Below are 15,543 nucleotides of genomic sequence, written 5' to 3' on the forward strand. Positions count from 1 at the left end.
CATCCAACCTCACTGAGCTTGAGCTGTTTTGCAAGGAGGAATGGGCAAAAATGTCAGTCTCTCGATGTGCAAAACTGATAGAGACATACCCCAAGCGACTTACAGCTGTAATCGCAGCAAAAGGTGGCGCTACAAAGTATTAACTTAAGGGGGCTGAATAATTTTGCACCCAATATTTCAGTTTTTTATTTGTTTAAAAGGTTTGAAATATCCAATAAATTTCGTTCCACTTCATGATTGTGTCCCACTTGTTGTTGATTCTTCACAAAAAATTACAGTTTTATATCTTTATGTTTGAGGCCTGAAATGTGGCAAAAGGTCGAAAAGTTCAAAGGGGCCGAATACTTTCGCAAGGCACTGTATATAGTACACCACTAATTAAACATATGTAATGAAAACTGCGGATATCTTGACATCTTTTAAAAGTACCATAGCAAAACAAACGGGTGAAATAAAACCACTGAGGTACGTTGAAGGGGTTTATTCAAAACTGAAACTGCCACTGTCTTACAGTATAAGCCAGGAACAGAACAAAACTGTTAAAGCAGCCCTTACAGAAATCAAACTTCAGCACTGTATTTTTTTTAAAATTAAAAGTCAAACAAAATCGGAGATTCAACACATGGGGAAAATCCATTCAGCACACCGTAAAGCTGATGAGGTTCATAAAAGGGGGCAGTGCAGCACAGAAACAACAAACAGGAATGTGACTACATATTCAAAGGCATGCAGGCCAGCAACTACCTCCTTATGCCATCATGAGTGGAAACATTAAACGGCAGCTTAACCTAAAAATTCAAATTGGAGAGCAATACAAAAAAAAAAAAAATTGTTTGCCGATTCTCAATGGGGAAAATATTTTGATGGTTTAGAAATTTTAGGGAATAAAAGCAGTTTTCAATGCAATGTCTTCACTCTCAAACGCTGCATCAACTGGGCTATCTTCCACAGAAAGTGTACTGTACAAGCTACTCATATCACTGCTAAAAGCCAATGGCAACATTCAGTATCACCTTAACACAGGTGTTGCTTCTTACACTTGCTACAGCACGCGTCTTCAGAGAAGAAAGAGGACCTATGCAACAGCAGTACACTTTCTATCAAATGGAAACTGATTTTGTCTGCTAAACTGACTAATTCTTCAACAATCTGAGGCTGCACGAAGACTACTAGTCCTGGGGAGAAAAATAATCTTAAAAAAGACTGGGACTAAACAGACAAAGTACAAAAAACAGCTGCTGTAGGGCTGTGAAAGCAGACGGGGTGCAGAGTAGAGGGTCTGTCTGTTAAGGAACTAATAAGTCTTCTTCACTCAGTCGTCTGCCGGCGTGGGGCTTCGGTGTGGACTTGCTGTACGGGAACGACTGAAACAGAAACGAAGAGGAGTTAGCTCGCCACAGGGGAGGATGGAAGAATGATCACACACAAAATCCCTCATTACTCAACATCTTAACACGGTGTACATCTTGTGAGAAAGTCCGTGACTGGATAGGCGCGGATACTGGTTAACTACCTCAATACCTCTTTGACCTCTCAGACCAAGGACCAGATGATTTTATTCTTCTTTCAGTGTTTACTATGTCTAAGGCAACTTTATATTTGTATTTCAAAGAAATACATGTCATGTCAAAAGCTAAATACACAATTGAACCCCCCCCAGGGCAAAAAACACCCATTTAAAATCCTGACTGTTCCTTGACATAGTCTCCTCACTTGCGACTACAACAGATTTATAGTTTCTGCTCTGAGGAGTGTCCGTGTGCTTCCCGACCACAATCTGGAAGCTGAAGCAGGAACATTCGCAACAGGTTTACAACGAGGCGAGTGGTAGAGCCACTTGAATTTTGAACACAGTTTATGTTGACAGTATCCAATGTTGTGTTGGTCATACTATAGAATGATTTATAGCTTGTGTATAGGTAATACAGAAGATTACCTTTTTTTAAAATCACAATTTAAGTGTAAAAAAGCAATTCAATTATTTCCCCATATCGTTAAGCCCTAATGGAAACTGTTCTATATCATGACCAGAGAAGGAACTGCACATCTAAAAGCCACCACTATTATTGTACTGTACTAAAATGATAAAGCTGCTTAAAAACTGTAATGATGTTGCAACATCTACGGCACAAGAAGAAAAACATGTCTGACAAACCCTCCTCAGAGCTCAACCCATTAAAATTCACCTTGCCTTCCTCTCTTGCACTCACTCAATCATCCACGCGCACTCGCATGCAAACACACATTTGTACTCTGAGCATGCTTGTTAAAGCCTCAACTTTAGCTCTACAATCACCAGTTTTCCAGACTACATCAGACCTGTGCATTTTCTTTCACCATGAACATGAGCTTGTCAGGGGGTTTGATTTTTGGTTACCTTTGGAGACAGTGGCAGAAACAACAAGTACAGAGAAGCGAAGGATGAAAGGACTGTAGGACGGACGACTACAACTCGGAGAGACACTGCGCTGGGAGGCTCTTGAAGACTGATCTCTCGTCAGCTCTCTTTCAGAAGCTAAGACAGAGGCCGAAGAACTCTGGTAGGTAGGGGGGTCTGGTAGGTAGGTAATGGATTTAAAAAGGTAGCGGTCGAACTCTGATCTGTGTGGGTCAGCCCTCTGGTACATCTGAAGGCTGGCTGGCTGGGTGACTCTAGTAGAACTCTAGTAGAACAACTGTATGTGTGCACGGGCTGATCTCGTCTTAGCGTGTGCGTCGGTTGAACAGACGGTCACCCATTTACTGTGGGGAGGGTTCGGTCGGTAGGTCGACCTCTTTCTCGCTGTCTAACACCAGATGCAGACGAAGGCTGATCTCAGGTCAGCGCTTAGTCACCCTCCCGCAGGACGTACACACCGCCAGCTGGCAGACCCTGGGCCTGGGATCAGCTGTGGTGTCAGTGCGGTGCTCAGCTCCCACCACACGCTTTAAAGAAAATATGAAAAATAAACAAAACTGTGCTGCAAAGATGCTTAACTTAAGTCACACCAATGGTGTCGTTTTGTCTGATATCAGCTAATAGTTTTCTGGAGAGTTCTCTTGCTCTAGCCAAATTCAGGATAGGGAATTTTTTTTTTAACAGTTACAATACTACCTCTGACCATCTTTACTTTGCACTTGTCAATCCAATAAATACAATTTTTCTGTAGAATTGAGCTACATCTAGGGTGGGTGAGGTTAAAGAAAAGAAAGAGTACAGAGGATATTTGTGCATCTCACTGGTTTTAACGTTTAGAGTCTGAAAAGTTTACATGCTATATCTTTCGTGTGCTCTATTATCAAGATCAAGTGAGACTGATTAAGAGCTACACTGAGATTAAACAGTGCACAGCTATCAAGAGTTGGAAAAGAGCACAAGAGAGAGAGGTCTAATCTTTCATCTAAGTATACTTCTCTACACCAGACAGAGCTCCCAAGTCACTGTCCTCTACCCCACTCCACTGCTGGCCAACAGCAGAGGCAGAAGATGCAGATCTCTCTGTGTCGAGGAGGTGGATGGGTCTTGGCGGTCGTCCATCTCACCGTCAAGTGGGGGTTGTTTGGAGGCAGCATGACGCTCCGCGTAGAAGGAGGGTCTATTTAATAGTCATTCCCTGCCTAGGATGGAGCACCTAGTTCTGGCTAACGTGAAGAACATCTGACTGTCTTGGAACGCAAGATAGTTGTGGTCTCAACTGCGATATCTATATCAATAATTGTTAATATAGACCTTACTGGCGCTTCTTCCTACTGAGGTGTTAAGTCTAAAATGTCTTGGTAAAACACTGACAACTGGCAGGACTAAACACTAGACATTTATTTAACAGCCTACACCCTGTTTCAGTGAATGAGAGACATCTAGACTGAGGGTTTACCTGTTCCTCTTGTGATTGGCTGCTGGAGATCGTGAGCGAGATCGGGAGGGAGAGCGTCGTCTGGGCGCAGAGCCGGACCGAGATCTGGAACGACTGGAGAAGAGAGAGAGAGAAAAAAACACATTTACATGCTCCACTATCGAATTCTAAAGCTGGAATTATGTTTCTGCAGAGATGCACACAAACATCTCTGCAAACCCACGCAGAGAAGGGTGTTATGGGTAGGTTGCAGACGCTCGCAGATTTTCTGATCTATTCTGCATTTTCTTGACATTTGCTAAACCTGGCTTTTTGTAAAATGGTGCTGACACCATGAGGACTGACTAAATAAATTAAAATGCAAGCCAACACACCAGCAGCAATCATTGTGTGTGTGTAAACATCACAAAGACTTGGTATGTCTTACTCCACAATCATGTCACCAGGATGGAAGGCTTGCGTTGACAACAATAGTGCGTTTTAGAGACAAGATTGTGCAATTATGGTGTGAAAACCTGCAGCTTACACAACCTACCTTCTCACTGGAGTCCTGGACTTGGAACGGGCTGGAGAGCCAGACCTAATGTTACAGGAAGCAAAGTGGATTTAATTACAGCTATGGTGGGAACCATGGCAACACTTAGTGTTAACAACCAGAGTGAGGCTGAGAAAAAAAATAAAAATGCACACAGCACATGTACATAATTGATCCCCGAGGGATGGACTACTCATCTGTTCTGCCTCGGTCACATTCTGCTGCAGAACTGGGTTAACACAACACTGATGAGGAGCGGCTACATTTGTTTATATATTGCTAACGCTACAAAAAGCACAGAAATGAATGTACAAGCTGTATTCCTACCTGCTCCTGCGTCTGGAATAGGATGGAGATCGACGACGGCTCCTGAAGAAGTAAAACACAAGTCACAAAAAGGATAGACAAAAGGTTCATCCGTTATTAATCAACACAACAAAGTGTAACTCTTTACTATTCAAGATAAAAACAACTGTGCACGATGTTGTGATGATCGTGTGCAAACTCTTATTTGTAAAGTGAATTATGAATTTAGATATTCATTTGTGTTAATCTGATCGGTGTGATTTGCTGAGGCTGGATCACCTGTAGCTCACACCAGTACATTCAGGCTCAAATGCATTTGGTTTGTAAAGCAGTAAAAAAAAATTAGAACCAGAAGCCACCGTGTCTGCTTTTTTGGTGTTGACGTACCGGCTGTGGCTACGGCTACGGCTGTGGGAGCGAGAGCGATAACGGCGCCCGCGGGACCTGGACCTAGACCTGGAGTGAGATCGAGACCTGAAAGGGAAACAAAGTTTATCAACTGCTGCCCTTGACGGAAGAAAAATGGCATAATACTGTTTAAAGCAGAGCAAGAAATTATGAGCTGCACGAGTGTCAATGTGCACTGAAAACATGCATCACATCAGCCATGACCACACGCAAAACAGACTGTATTCCTTCTAGGGGTGGGGGAAAAAATCGATACAGCATAGTATCGCGATATTTTTCGTGGCAATACTGTATCGATACACAGATGCCAAGTATCGATCTTTTATGATATATGTGTTGGTCAGTTTGTCTGTCCCATTTTGCAGCAATAAAATTGAAGTGAGATGAACAAACAGAGAAATTTATCTTTCTAGATAAAACAGATGTTGACAAAATTGTCCTTTGGGGACATAATTTGAAATTGGGAAAAATTTTAAGTTGGAAAAAAGGTAGTACATTGCAATATATCGAAGAATGTTGCAATATGTTTAAAATCGCAATAATATCGTATCGTGACGTAGGTATCGTGATGATATCGTATCGTGAGGCCTCTGGGGATTCCCACCCCTAATTCCTTCACCTGCTGCGACGGCCTCCGCGCTTGCTAAAGCGGTAGCAGTCGTAGGCATAGTGGCCCCGGTCCCCACACTGGTAACACCGATCATTGGGGTCGAACTGGCGTCGGCTGGGGCGCCCACGGCCCTTCCTGGAGAGGCCCGTTGACAGCTCCACGCGAACACGGGAACCACAAAGGACCCTGAGGAGAGGAAAGGTCAGAAAGAGAGGCCAGAGTCAGTTTTAATCCCTGAAATTGTTCTTCATGCCCGGCTGCGAGGACTAGACACCTAGATTAGATTACACGTTTGTTTTCTGGAGTCCTCAATATTTGACAAAACAAGTGCAACACGCAGGATTTAAGGGCTAAACGCTGTTGTATTTGGGATTTGTAATTTACACAGTAGAGGCTCATTTTTGTTGAAGTTTTTCTTCTTCTGAGCTTCACCTTTTTAAAAATTGAGAACAAATCAGAGGACTACTGAAATATAACACAAAAGTTTTACACAACACGTATAATTATATATTTATAATATAAAAATGACTACTTACTTTCCATCCATGCCTTTCACAGCATCTTCTGCATCTCTGGCATCCTCAAACTCCACAAAGGCAAAGCCAGGTGGGTTTCGGGCCACCCAGACAGTTCTCAGCGGGCCATAATAACTGAATGCTCGCTCCAGCTCCCCCTTGGCAGCACCGTTGCCCAAATCACCCACGTACACTTTACAGTCGGTCGCCCGAGACGAACTACGGGAAGACGAATAGTGGGACATCTCTCCTTGCCTGTCGGGAAAAAGGAGAAAATGTGCATAAATTAAAGTTGAAACAACAAGCCTGTTAATCAAGACAATTGACAAAAACTTGATTGAAAATTACTCTCTACTTTGATAATCAGTAGTTGAGCTCTGAAAAACTAGATTGGGCACTTATCGTCATTTCATAGAATAACTGATTTTATTGAATTTAGTATTTGACAAAATAATCTGTTTAATCAATTAGGAAAATAGAGTTGCAGAGAATGCAGGACTTTTACTTATAGTTGAGTATTTTCAAAGTGTGGTATTAGCAGTGGTGGAAGGTTACTAAGTACATTTACTGCATGTACCGTACTTGAGTACAAATCTGAGTCTTTTCATGCTACTTTCTACTCCGCTACATTTCAGGGGGAATTTTGTACTTCTTACTCCACTACATTCATCTGACAACTTTAGTTACTTTCCAAATTAAGATTTTTGCACAAAAGAATTAAAAAATACGATGTTGAAACCCCAACAACAAATAGTGCAGCTGAAATGATTAGCCGATTAACCACAAACAGTTTTGATCGTTTGCAGTTTCTAAAGAAAAAAACTTATTACTTTTGTAACATTTTCAATGCAGGACTTTTACTTGTAACAGAGTATATTTCTTTACAGTGTGGTATTAGTACTTTTACTTAAGTAAAGGATCTCCTACTTCTTCCACCACTGCACCTGTGTTAGAGGGGTCTGAAAACATGTCGTTTGGTAGCTCAGCAGGTGCAACAGCGCCACACTAGTCGCCAACGTTACCGCCTGTTAGCGCGCCAAACACTGCCTCCTGAAATAATTTTACACCAACATTAATCACGTCCTGTTCGCCGTGTTCAAGACACAAATCAACGGTGACAACTTCATTCACAAGGATTTACATTATTCGATTAACCGCCGTCACGAACTGATAAACACAGAGCAGTGTTGTATTAATATTAAGCGCGCACATTTCATTAAGGCCCATTATAAGTCTATTTAATCTGTATTATTATTTTATTATTATATCGGATACCATCTGTGGACACAATTTCGTACGCTTGAATTAAAATATATGCGCGGATCAGTCTACGAAACGTTAGCTTAACGTTACCTAACGTTACGTTACAGTCAAGACGGTCATGGAGCCATTTCTAGCCCAATAACGGTTCAATGAATAACAATGTAATGTAGATAGACCTTTTCGTAGATAACTATTCCAATCCAACACACAATATATGGTTTGTGCGTGTAGTATGCAAGTGGTTATACCCAGGAATTAACGTCAGCCGAAGGCCTTGCTCTCCGCCTGCTCATAAACAATGGCGACTGCCGAAGCGCTAGCTAGGTTAGCTAACGTTACCTTGTTCCGCTGTTCCGATGATTTCTGATTCAGCTACACGCAGGTGAAATTCAACCGCCTCAAACAGAAGCCCGAGGTGGCTTTGAACGAATAAACGACTATTTTTTTTTTGCTGAATGAACTAGCTAAATAGCCACTCGTGGACATTAACAAGTCTTCCACATGTCTGTCGCACAGTTCGACCAGCTAACAGCTAACCACCACCAGAATTTCCTGGATAGAATACAACCCCACAATCTAAAGGCGTCACTTCCGCATCTGCGCACTGTGACTCAAAAGACGCATTTCAAACCACTGATCAAACCATGGATCAAACTGATATAATCATACAATTAATTAACAGAAATTGGCCACCTAAGGCTAAAGAAGTTCATATTAAAATGATGAAGAATATTTACAATGACAATGACTTCTTGCAGCAAAAGTTTTACTTAGATTTGAATATTTGTACTACTCTGTAACTCAGACATTGAAACCACGGAACACCTTTCTCGCTTGTAGATTACCTAGGACCAGGGTTCTAAATTAGCACCGTTTACCAGCCAAATGCTGGTGAAATATGCAAGTGGCTGGTAGATTTGCTTCACTCACCAGCCAAAAAACCCAATGGTAATCTATTGAATGGCTGGTAATATTTGAACATTCATTAGCCATTTGGCTGGTAGACGAAAATGTTAATTTTGAAGCCTGCCTAGGACCTTTCAAAAGATAATGATCAAAGTATTCCGATTCGAACATATGAAAACATACAGTATGGTCTGCAACTGGAGGTCAAGAAAACATACATGATTCCTATTCCTGCATTTCTAAACGAGATAATTATACAAAAATAAGTCAAATTTGAAAAGTCTTATGTCCATTATGAATATTTATGTACCTTAATTCCGGATTGACCACTTATGTTTTTTGTTTTGTAATTTCCATTTTTATATATATATATATATATATATATATATAAAAAATAAAAAAAATAAAAAAATAACTAAATTAAAATTAAAAGCAACACAGCTGTGTAGAAATACTCTGTTACAAGTAAAAGTCCTGCATTGAAAATCTTACTGAAGTAAAAAATGGAATAGGCCTAAAAAGTACAATATTGGTTATCTAAATGTAGTGGAGTAGAAGTAGAAAGTTGCATAAAATGGATAGTAGCCTATCTCAAAATTCTACTTAAGTAAATGTACTTAGTTACATTCCACCAGTGGAAACACTAACCCATATTCTTCAGTGAGAATAACACTAAGTAAGACCTCATACTGATTTTTTGTATTAAATATTTTTTATCAAACAATATTAATCTCTGGCCAGCACCTTTCAATGCCGAAGTAGCGCTGTGGAGACGGTCTCTTATAATACATCCATATGTGGAGATAGGTCTGACAATGCGAGGCTAAAGTAGGCTAATGCTGAAGTAATTAGTGGCCACTGGAGGGCAGTAAACACATTTATACAGACTTTCAGAATGAGTAGCTGTATTACTTTTTATTATATAATTGATAAATACTATAATAATATGTACTAAGTACTGTATATGTGTCCCATTGAAGAATACAATGGGATTTCTAAATCTGACAACCGCAAAATTGTTAAAATTATGATTAAGTCATGATTATTTCTAATTCATTTCGGATTGTGTCTGTTTTGGTCACTGTATCTTGGTATCCCTTCCAAGGCGTTTCCTAAAGGCTCCCTTTGGGTTACAGTTTTGTAACCTTTAAAGAATGTTTTAGGAACGTTTTCATTAAATGTTATCACATATAATGGATTCATGGATCTATTTTATTTCTACGAGTAAAATGGTTTCAGGGACATTCTTAGAACGACTGAGAAACGGTTCCTCAAGTTAAGATTGACAGGCAAATTTACAAAATTAATTTCAATTTATTATACACTATTGGTGAGAATATTACAAATTAGGATGTACGTATAATATTTAGATATTTATATATCAATAGGGTGTTGGTAAATTTGTAGAAGTGGTGATTTTGTCACCTGCCCAGGGACTGTAGACATTAGCCATAGGTAGTATAAAGCATCCTTTTGTCTTTTTTGAGATGAATGTATTTTGTACATGGTCCCTGATGTAAATAAATTAAATAAACTAAAACACGACTTTAGAGTTATGGTTAACCTGTGAAATGTCTCTAACCGTGCAGGTGCTGCATACCTGTACAGTCTCATACTCTGTCCATGTTGGTTTGACTGCTGCTGTGTGCTCACTTAGTGCAAAAATAATGACTCAGACACGTTACGCCTTGAAAATAAATAAACTATATTCAAATAAGGTCAATTTCACGTAATTAAAGACCTTCATTTTCTTTCGGTAACACATTACACCTCATGCCATGTTCTCAAAAACAAGTTGTCATTTTTTTTTTTTTTCAAAGAATCTTTTTCTGCATTTCATAAAAAAAAACTTAAATATCATCTTCAGTTAATAATTTATTACAGTATTGAATAAATGTCTATGTCTATCACATGATATTGTAGTAACTCAGTCATAATTTCCCTACAAAGGTTCAGGCAGAGAGAGACATTTTCATCATCACAGGAAAAAACTTCACAGAGAGACACATTGAAGAGCAAGACCTGGGAGGGAGCGAATGGGAGAACAAGAGAAGAAGAAGGGGGACACTAACACAGACACAGAAATATCGTACACCAACAAACAAAAAAAGATGACCTGGGATGTTGCTCGTTGCAGCCGTAGTCTTGACGCAACAGAGAACGCTCTCTTTTCACAGCTTCTAAAAAGGTAACTAAACAAATGAGCAGTAGACACTGAATCCCTAGATGCCGTCTCTGTGTGTGTGTGTGTGTGTGTGGTGTGTGTGTGCATCTCTTCAGTTTTGTCTGTACCGAGTTGTGGTTGTGTCTTGTGTGTGTGCTACTGGCTCATTTTATTTCACAAAGAGCCTCTGGTATTTGGGATTCAAACTGTGTGGGGGGGAATTACCCCACAGGTAAAATATGCCTACAAGGTGTCCATCACAGTAAGACCATGCTGCTAACACACGTACACAGGGATTCATCATGCATCTGGGGGAGGAACACAGAAGGGAAGCAAACACAGACACACACCGGGCAGGGCTGGGTTGAGGAGGAGAGGCCGGATGGGGAGGCATCACATCTAGCTACAGAACAGCAAAGGCCGAAACCAGACAGTTTAGTACAGAAGTTCATGGAAACGTGGAACATTGTCCGGACATTGTAGACAGTTCTGTTTTTTGGGGCGCTGAGCCACACCTGGGTCACACCTTCTGGGACAACGCTCAGCACATAATCCGATGCATCCTGTACCCACTGGTGCCGATCATTCTTCAACCGGTCATAGATTACACACGAGTTCAGCAGACCTGTTTGTGTGTGTGTGTGTGTGTGTGTGTGTGATATATATATCCGAGTCTGTGGTATGCATGAGTGTGCATTCTCACACAGCGTGGGAGAGGGACGTGAGAGGATGACCTATGGATATCTGTGTGTTTGTGTGTGTGTGATGTGTAATTGTGGTCCCACATGGTGGTTTAGTGAGTAGACTAGAGTTAGACTACTGTTACAACCTCACGCCCCACCGACCTGCCCCACAGCCTCCATTAATATCGGCAAAAAAAGTTCTTTAGCTCACGACGACCCGAGACTGACAATTATACTGGCAAATGTTCCACACCGTTTCTTCATGTAAACATGCTACTTACACTCAAAAAACTCCTCCTCCAAGAGAACTGAATGAAGAAATGTACATTGGCGGAGGGTTACAACAAACACTGGAGCAGTAAAAGATGTCAACTGACCTCTAGTCAAAGCTACGAACGAAACAAGATGTGTTTTTAACAGCTTTTGCTCCTTGAACTAAACGCCAAACTGTTCGCCTCGAGGACCTGCGGCACAGCTTTATCTCTACATAAATAATCTTGTAAATAAATAAATATCTAAATAAATAATCTTATGCAGTAAGTTACATAGACACGAACGTCCTTATTTAAATCAGATGGGATAGTGTTTGGTTATGATACACTACACCCGTTTGGAGCAGTTCAAAGGGGAGCTTCTTCGCTGTGGAAAATAAATCTAAATCCACTTAAATTCAGTAACGATATAATCTACACTACCAATTGTATATATTGATACTATTCTAAACGTCGATTAGAAGTACAAAAAAAAAAAAATCGACCTTGGCTATATATGCAAGGGAAAGATACAAAATTTTAGAAAGTTTACAAAGTATAGTTAGTCAATGGTAAACGAATCGATTCTTTCTGATATTATCGCATGTAATAACGGTAATAACAAATTCCACTGGTATAGCACTTATCATTTGTGGGTGGAATGTTTGCTACGCACCTGCAGCACAAAGTGCAATGTATTTAATGTGACTAAGATTAGGCGGTGAATATTACAGTGATTCTAACGCTGACTGGGATGATGAATCAACTCTTCCTCCTTTAGAAGAGGAAAGCTGGCCTCTTGAAGCTTCTAGTCTAAGCTCATGGTTAACTGCTTTATCATCGTACTGTGGTGTGGCACACTGCTCGCTTCATTCGCTGTGACATGTTTTTCATGCACTGACTTCTAACCTTTATGTAGCTCAATGTTAAAAGTAATTAACCTGAAATGTCCACAGCAGTTTACACTGGTGTGTACTGTTTTTAGTTGTGCGTTCTGTTTTTTTTTTTTTTCTGTTAAGCAGCCAGTAGTTTCTGTAGCGTGTGAACACTTTTAACTGTATGTTCCAACTCTGCCATGCAATACTAAGCAACGCATACATATGCCTTGAACGTTTCCCACTGAAAACTGCCTATGCTATGGTACTATGACTACAGAAACTGTCTTAGATTTGAACCTCTGATGAGGCCGACTGTCAGCTGTCTGCTGTTGAGCTACAGACTGTAAACAAACTCTGAAGAACATTAGATGACAGCCCTTAGTTTGTTCTTTTAAACAGTGTGCAGACTTCCAATAAAACAGAAAGTATTTCCTTTAAAATGTCTTCTGCTCATATTGTGCTCTAAGCACAGGTGGATGGGCAGGGATGGAATTACAACAATCCCTTTCCACAGGACAAGAAACCTGATGTAGAAAACTTTAGACACTTCATAGTTTTACTCCAGGGACTCATGTATTGCACGCTAATAGTTTGTCGACTAAAGGAAAAAGAAAAACACAGCATGTTTTAGTTACATTAAATAAAGTGCAGCTTTGTACAGCCGGAAGCTTGAATACTAGATTTTTACTTGAGAGTTTTCCTTAAGGCATTGTATAGGTGCCATCTTGAAGCATCAGTGTAATATGGACTAGCACCCTGCATCCTAATTAAAGTTCGGATTAGGATCTTGTGTCCTTATCAATATGCTGTAGACTGAACGTTGATGATTGGAATCCATTGTTTCAGTTTATAAAAGGACTCATTGTAATTCACTGGCTTTACTCTTGAAAGTAAACTAACACTGTTAAGTCTTGTTCGATGACCCATGCATGTTTGTCTGACCGTGCTGCTGTCACTAAAAGGTAAAGGATTAGTCTGTCAGGATACATGCCACAGTAATGGATTACTCTGTTACTACCCACGATGCCACGGTGACGACTGACTGCAGTTCAGTGTCTCAGATCTCAGTCCATCTGGATGGAGAAAAAAGCTTCGAACAACGTTTCCACGTGTGTTTTGATTACACTCCACACAGCGAATGTGTGTTTATGTGTGTGAGTGAACATATATGGTCCTTCTGAGGAGGAAAATGTCCTTTTTGTTCCTCTCAGATCAAACACCTCACCTCTTCCCCGTCGGCCTACACAAATGCAGGGATGTCATTTACAGGCGGATTCTGATTATTCCATTTCACAAAGTATATTTGTGACTTATTGGGTGAAGATGTTCAATATCTGGCTATGCATGCATGCAAAAAAAAAAGAAAAAAGAAATAATCTGTCAGTTTGATATACTGTCAGAGAGGGGCTATGGGTACCACGGAAACCTTCGGGTAAAAAGACACATCTGACGGGAACGCAGGATGCTAGGGATGTATGGCTTTTTCATACACTTTTATCTCACCAGTTTTATCATTCGTCTGTTTGGTCGGCTAAGACATTCTAATAGTTTGTAGCCAAAAATTGACCCACGCTCGTTGAGCTGTCTTCACTAATGTTCGTGATCTGTGGGCGGCGTTCCAGTCTGCGCGTGGATTTTTTAAAAACATCGAAGCAGTAGACCTGACTGTTGTTTTTACGGGGGTTTTTTTTCGATGTAATTTGACTCTCTATACAGAATGGTAGCTACGTATTTCCCCCCCTCTCTAACTTTGTCAGTGGTAGGCATTGTCTGCCTACTGAAAACACTACACTCTATATGTACAGTACACTGGTTTTAACTATTTACAGCGCGTGTGGAGAACCACCTTCATCTATACAGAGTATCAGACAAGCATCACCACTTTATACGAACCTCCTGTAGTAAACAAACGTAATGATATTGTTATTGTAAACATTCCACTCCTTTTTTTTTTTTTCACACAACGCTCCACCCCCTCAGTGTAGCTGTACCAGTAAAGACAGTAATACAGAGGAGAGGCGGGCAGGACAGGTTTTTGTTGTAGGAAACTAAAGTTTCTTCAGTGAAACTCCGATAGATACATTTAGTGTGGTGTGCACAGGATTCTGTTCCTCTTCTCTATTAGTGGTCTGACCCTACAGGACAGCTCCTCGGCTCCAACCTAAACACATCTGACTTTACAATTAATAACACAGCACTCCAGAGGCTGGACCTTACTTTCTTTATACCTCTAAAATCTCAACCTCACAATCACTCTCTTTCTCTCTCCGTCTTCTCTCTGCTAACTTTGCTGCGGTAACCTTTTGCATTCACATCTCTCGCCCCTCGCTAACACTTCTTCTTGCCCTTCATCATGCCTGTAAATGTTTGTTATGATCTGTTTACACATGCGTACATAGAGAGTGTGTGTGTGTGTGTGTGTGAACATTTATCTGAAGTGTTTTAGTGTCCCTGCATCAAAGACCAGGACCCTTCCAAGCCCTATCAAAACAGATGAATCTTACACTTGTTTCATGTCGAACTGTGAACTGTATGGACTGGGTGTTAAAGTATATATGTTTGTGTGTGTGTGTGTGTGTTGCTGTGGAATATTTTCATCCAGAGCTTTCTCCATCTCCTGTTTAAAAGCCGCTGATGTGGCAGTAAGCCTCCAGGCTGGAGAAGAGGATGTAGAGGAACCACAGGCCCAGGAACAGCAGGCTGGTGACGAGGCGGGCCCCCTTCGGGCCGCCGAGCTCTCCCCCGATGGAGGGCCTGCGCCTGAACATCAGCACCCCCATGCAGATGAAAGCGAAGATGGTGAAGAGTGTGACGGAGAAGGCCAGCGACCCCGGGTCCACCTTGAACTCCTTCCCTTTGATTTTCCAGTAGATGGAGGCCACCGACCACGCCACGCCGATCCCGAGGAACACGTTGACCGCGTTGCTACCGGTGACGTTACCAATAGACGCATCGGCGTGCTGGTCCTGCATGGCGGCCACTTTGCTAGCAAAGGTGTCTGAGAAGAGAGAAAGCGGTGGAGCACACAGACAGAAGAAGCAACACTGATGAACTCCGATACACACCCTGCAGTGCCCTGCTACGCCCTGCTACACCCTGCAGTGCCCTGCTACGCCCTGCTACACCCTGCAGTGCCCTGCTACGCCCTGCTACACCCTGCAGTGCCCTGCTACGCCCTGCTACACCCTGCA

The 15,543-nt window shown here is 41.3% G+C and overlaps 2 protein-coding genes across 5 annotated transcripts in view; both read right to left on the bottom strand.

The window, feature by feature from the left end:
* Window positions 1-466: 466 nt before the first annotated feature.
* srsf7a (serine and arginine rich splicing factor 7a) lies at window positions 467-8,052 on the bottom strand. Of its 3 annotated transcripts, XR_005637072.1 has the most exons (9): window positions 7,810-8,052; window positions 6,229-6,462; window positions 5,702-5,878; window positions 5,062-5,148; window positions 4,696-4,737; window positions 4,369-4,413; window positions 3,855-3,947; window positions 2,378-2,925; window positions 467-1,364 (listed from the first exon to the last, which is right to left on the bottom strand). XR_005637072.1 is itself a non-coding variant. In XM_039782949.1 (8 exons), the coding sequence occupies exons 2-8, from the start codon at window positions 6,450-6,452 to the stop codon at window positions 2,832-2,834; spliced, it is 762 nt and encodes a 253-aa protein (XP_039638883.1). In that variant the 5' UTR covers window positions 6,453-6,462; window positions 7,810-8,052; the 3' UTR covers window positions 467-2,831. The 3 variants fall into 3 exon arrangements, 2 of the variants coding, with proteins under 2 accessions (XP_039638883.1, XP_039638894.1); XM_039782949.1 differs by having other exon boundaries at window positions 467-2,925; XM_039782960.1 differs by lacking the exon at window positions 2,378-2,925 and having other exon boundaries at window positions 7,810-8,050.
* Window positions 8,053-10,060: 2,008 nt separating this feature from the next.
* Window positions 10,061-15,543, bottom strand: part of slc8a2b (solute carrier family 8 member 2b) — a 191,529-nt gene continuing 186,046 nt past the window's right edge. For both annotated transcript variants that reach the window (XM_039779394.1, XM_039779404.1), the window contains one exon: window positions 10,061-15,350. In XM_039779394.1, coding sequence (XP_039635328.1) covers window positions 14,974-15,350 — 377 coding nt within the window. In that variant the 3' untranslated portion in view covers window positions 10,061-14,973. The remainder of the gene's footprint in view (window positions 15,351-15,543) is intronic.

This window comes from Perca fluviatilis, chromosome 2 (assembly GCF_010015445.1).
Source record: "Perca fluviatilis chromosome 2, GENO_Pfluv_1.0, whole genome shotgun sequence".
Classification (NCBI taxonomy): Eukaryota; Metazoa; Chordata; class Actinopteri; order Perciformes; family Percidae; genus Perca; species Perca fluviatilis.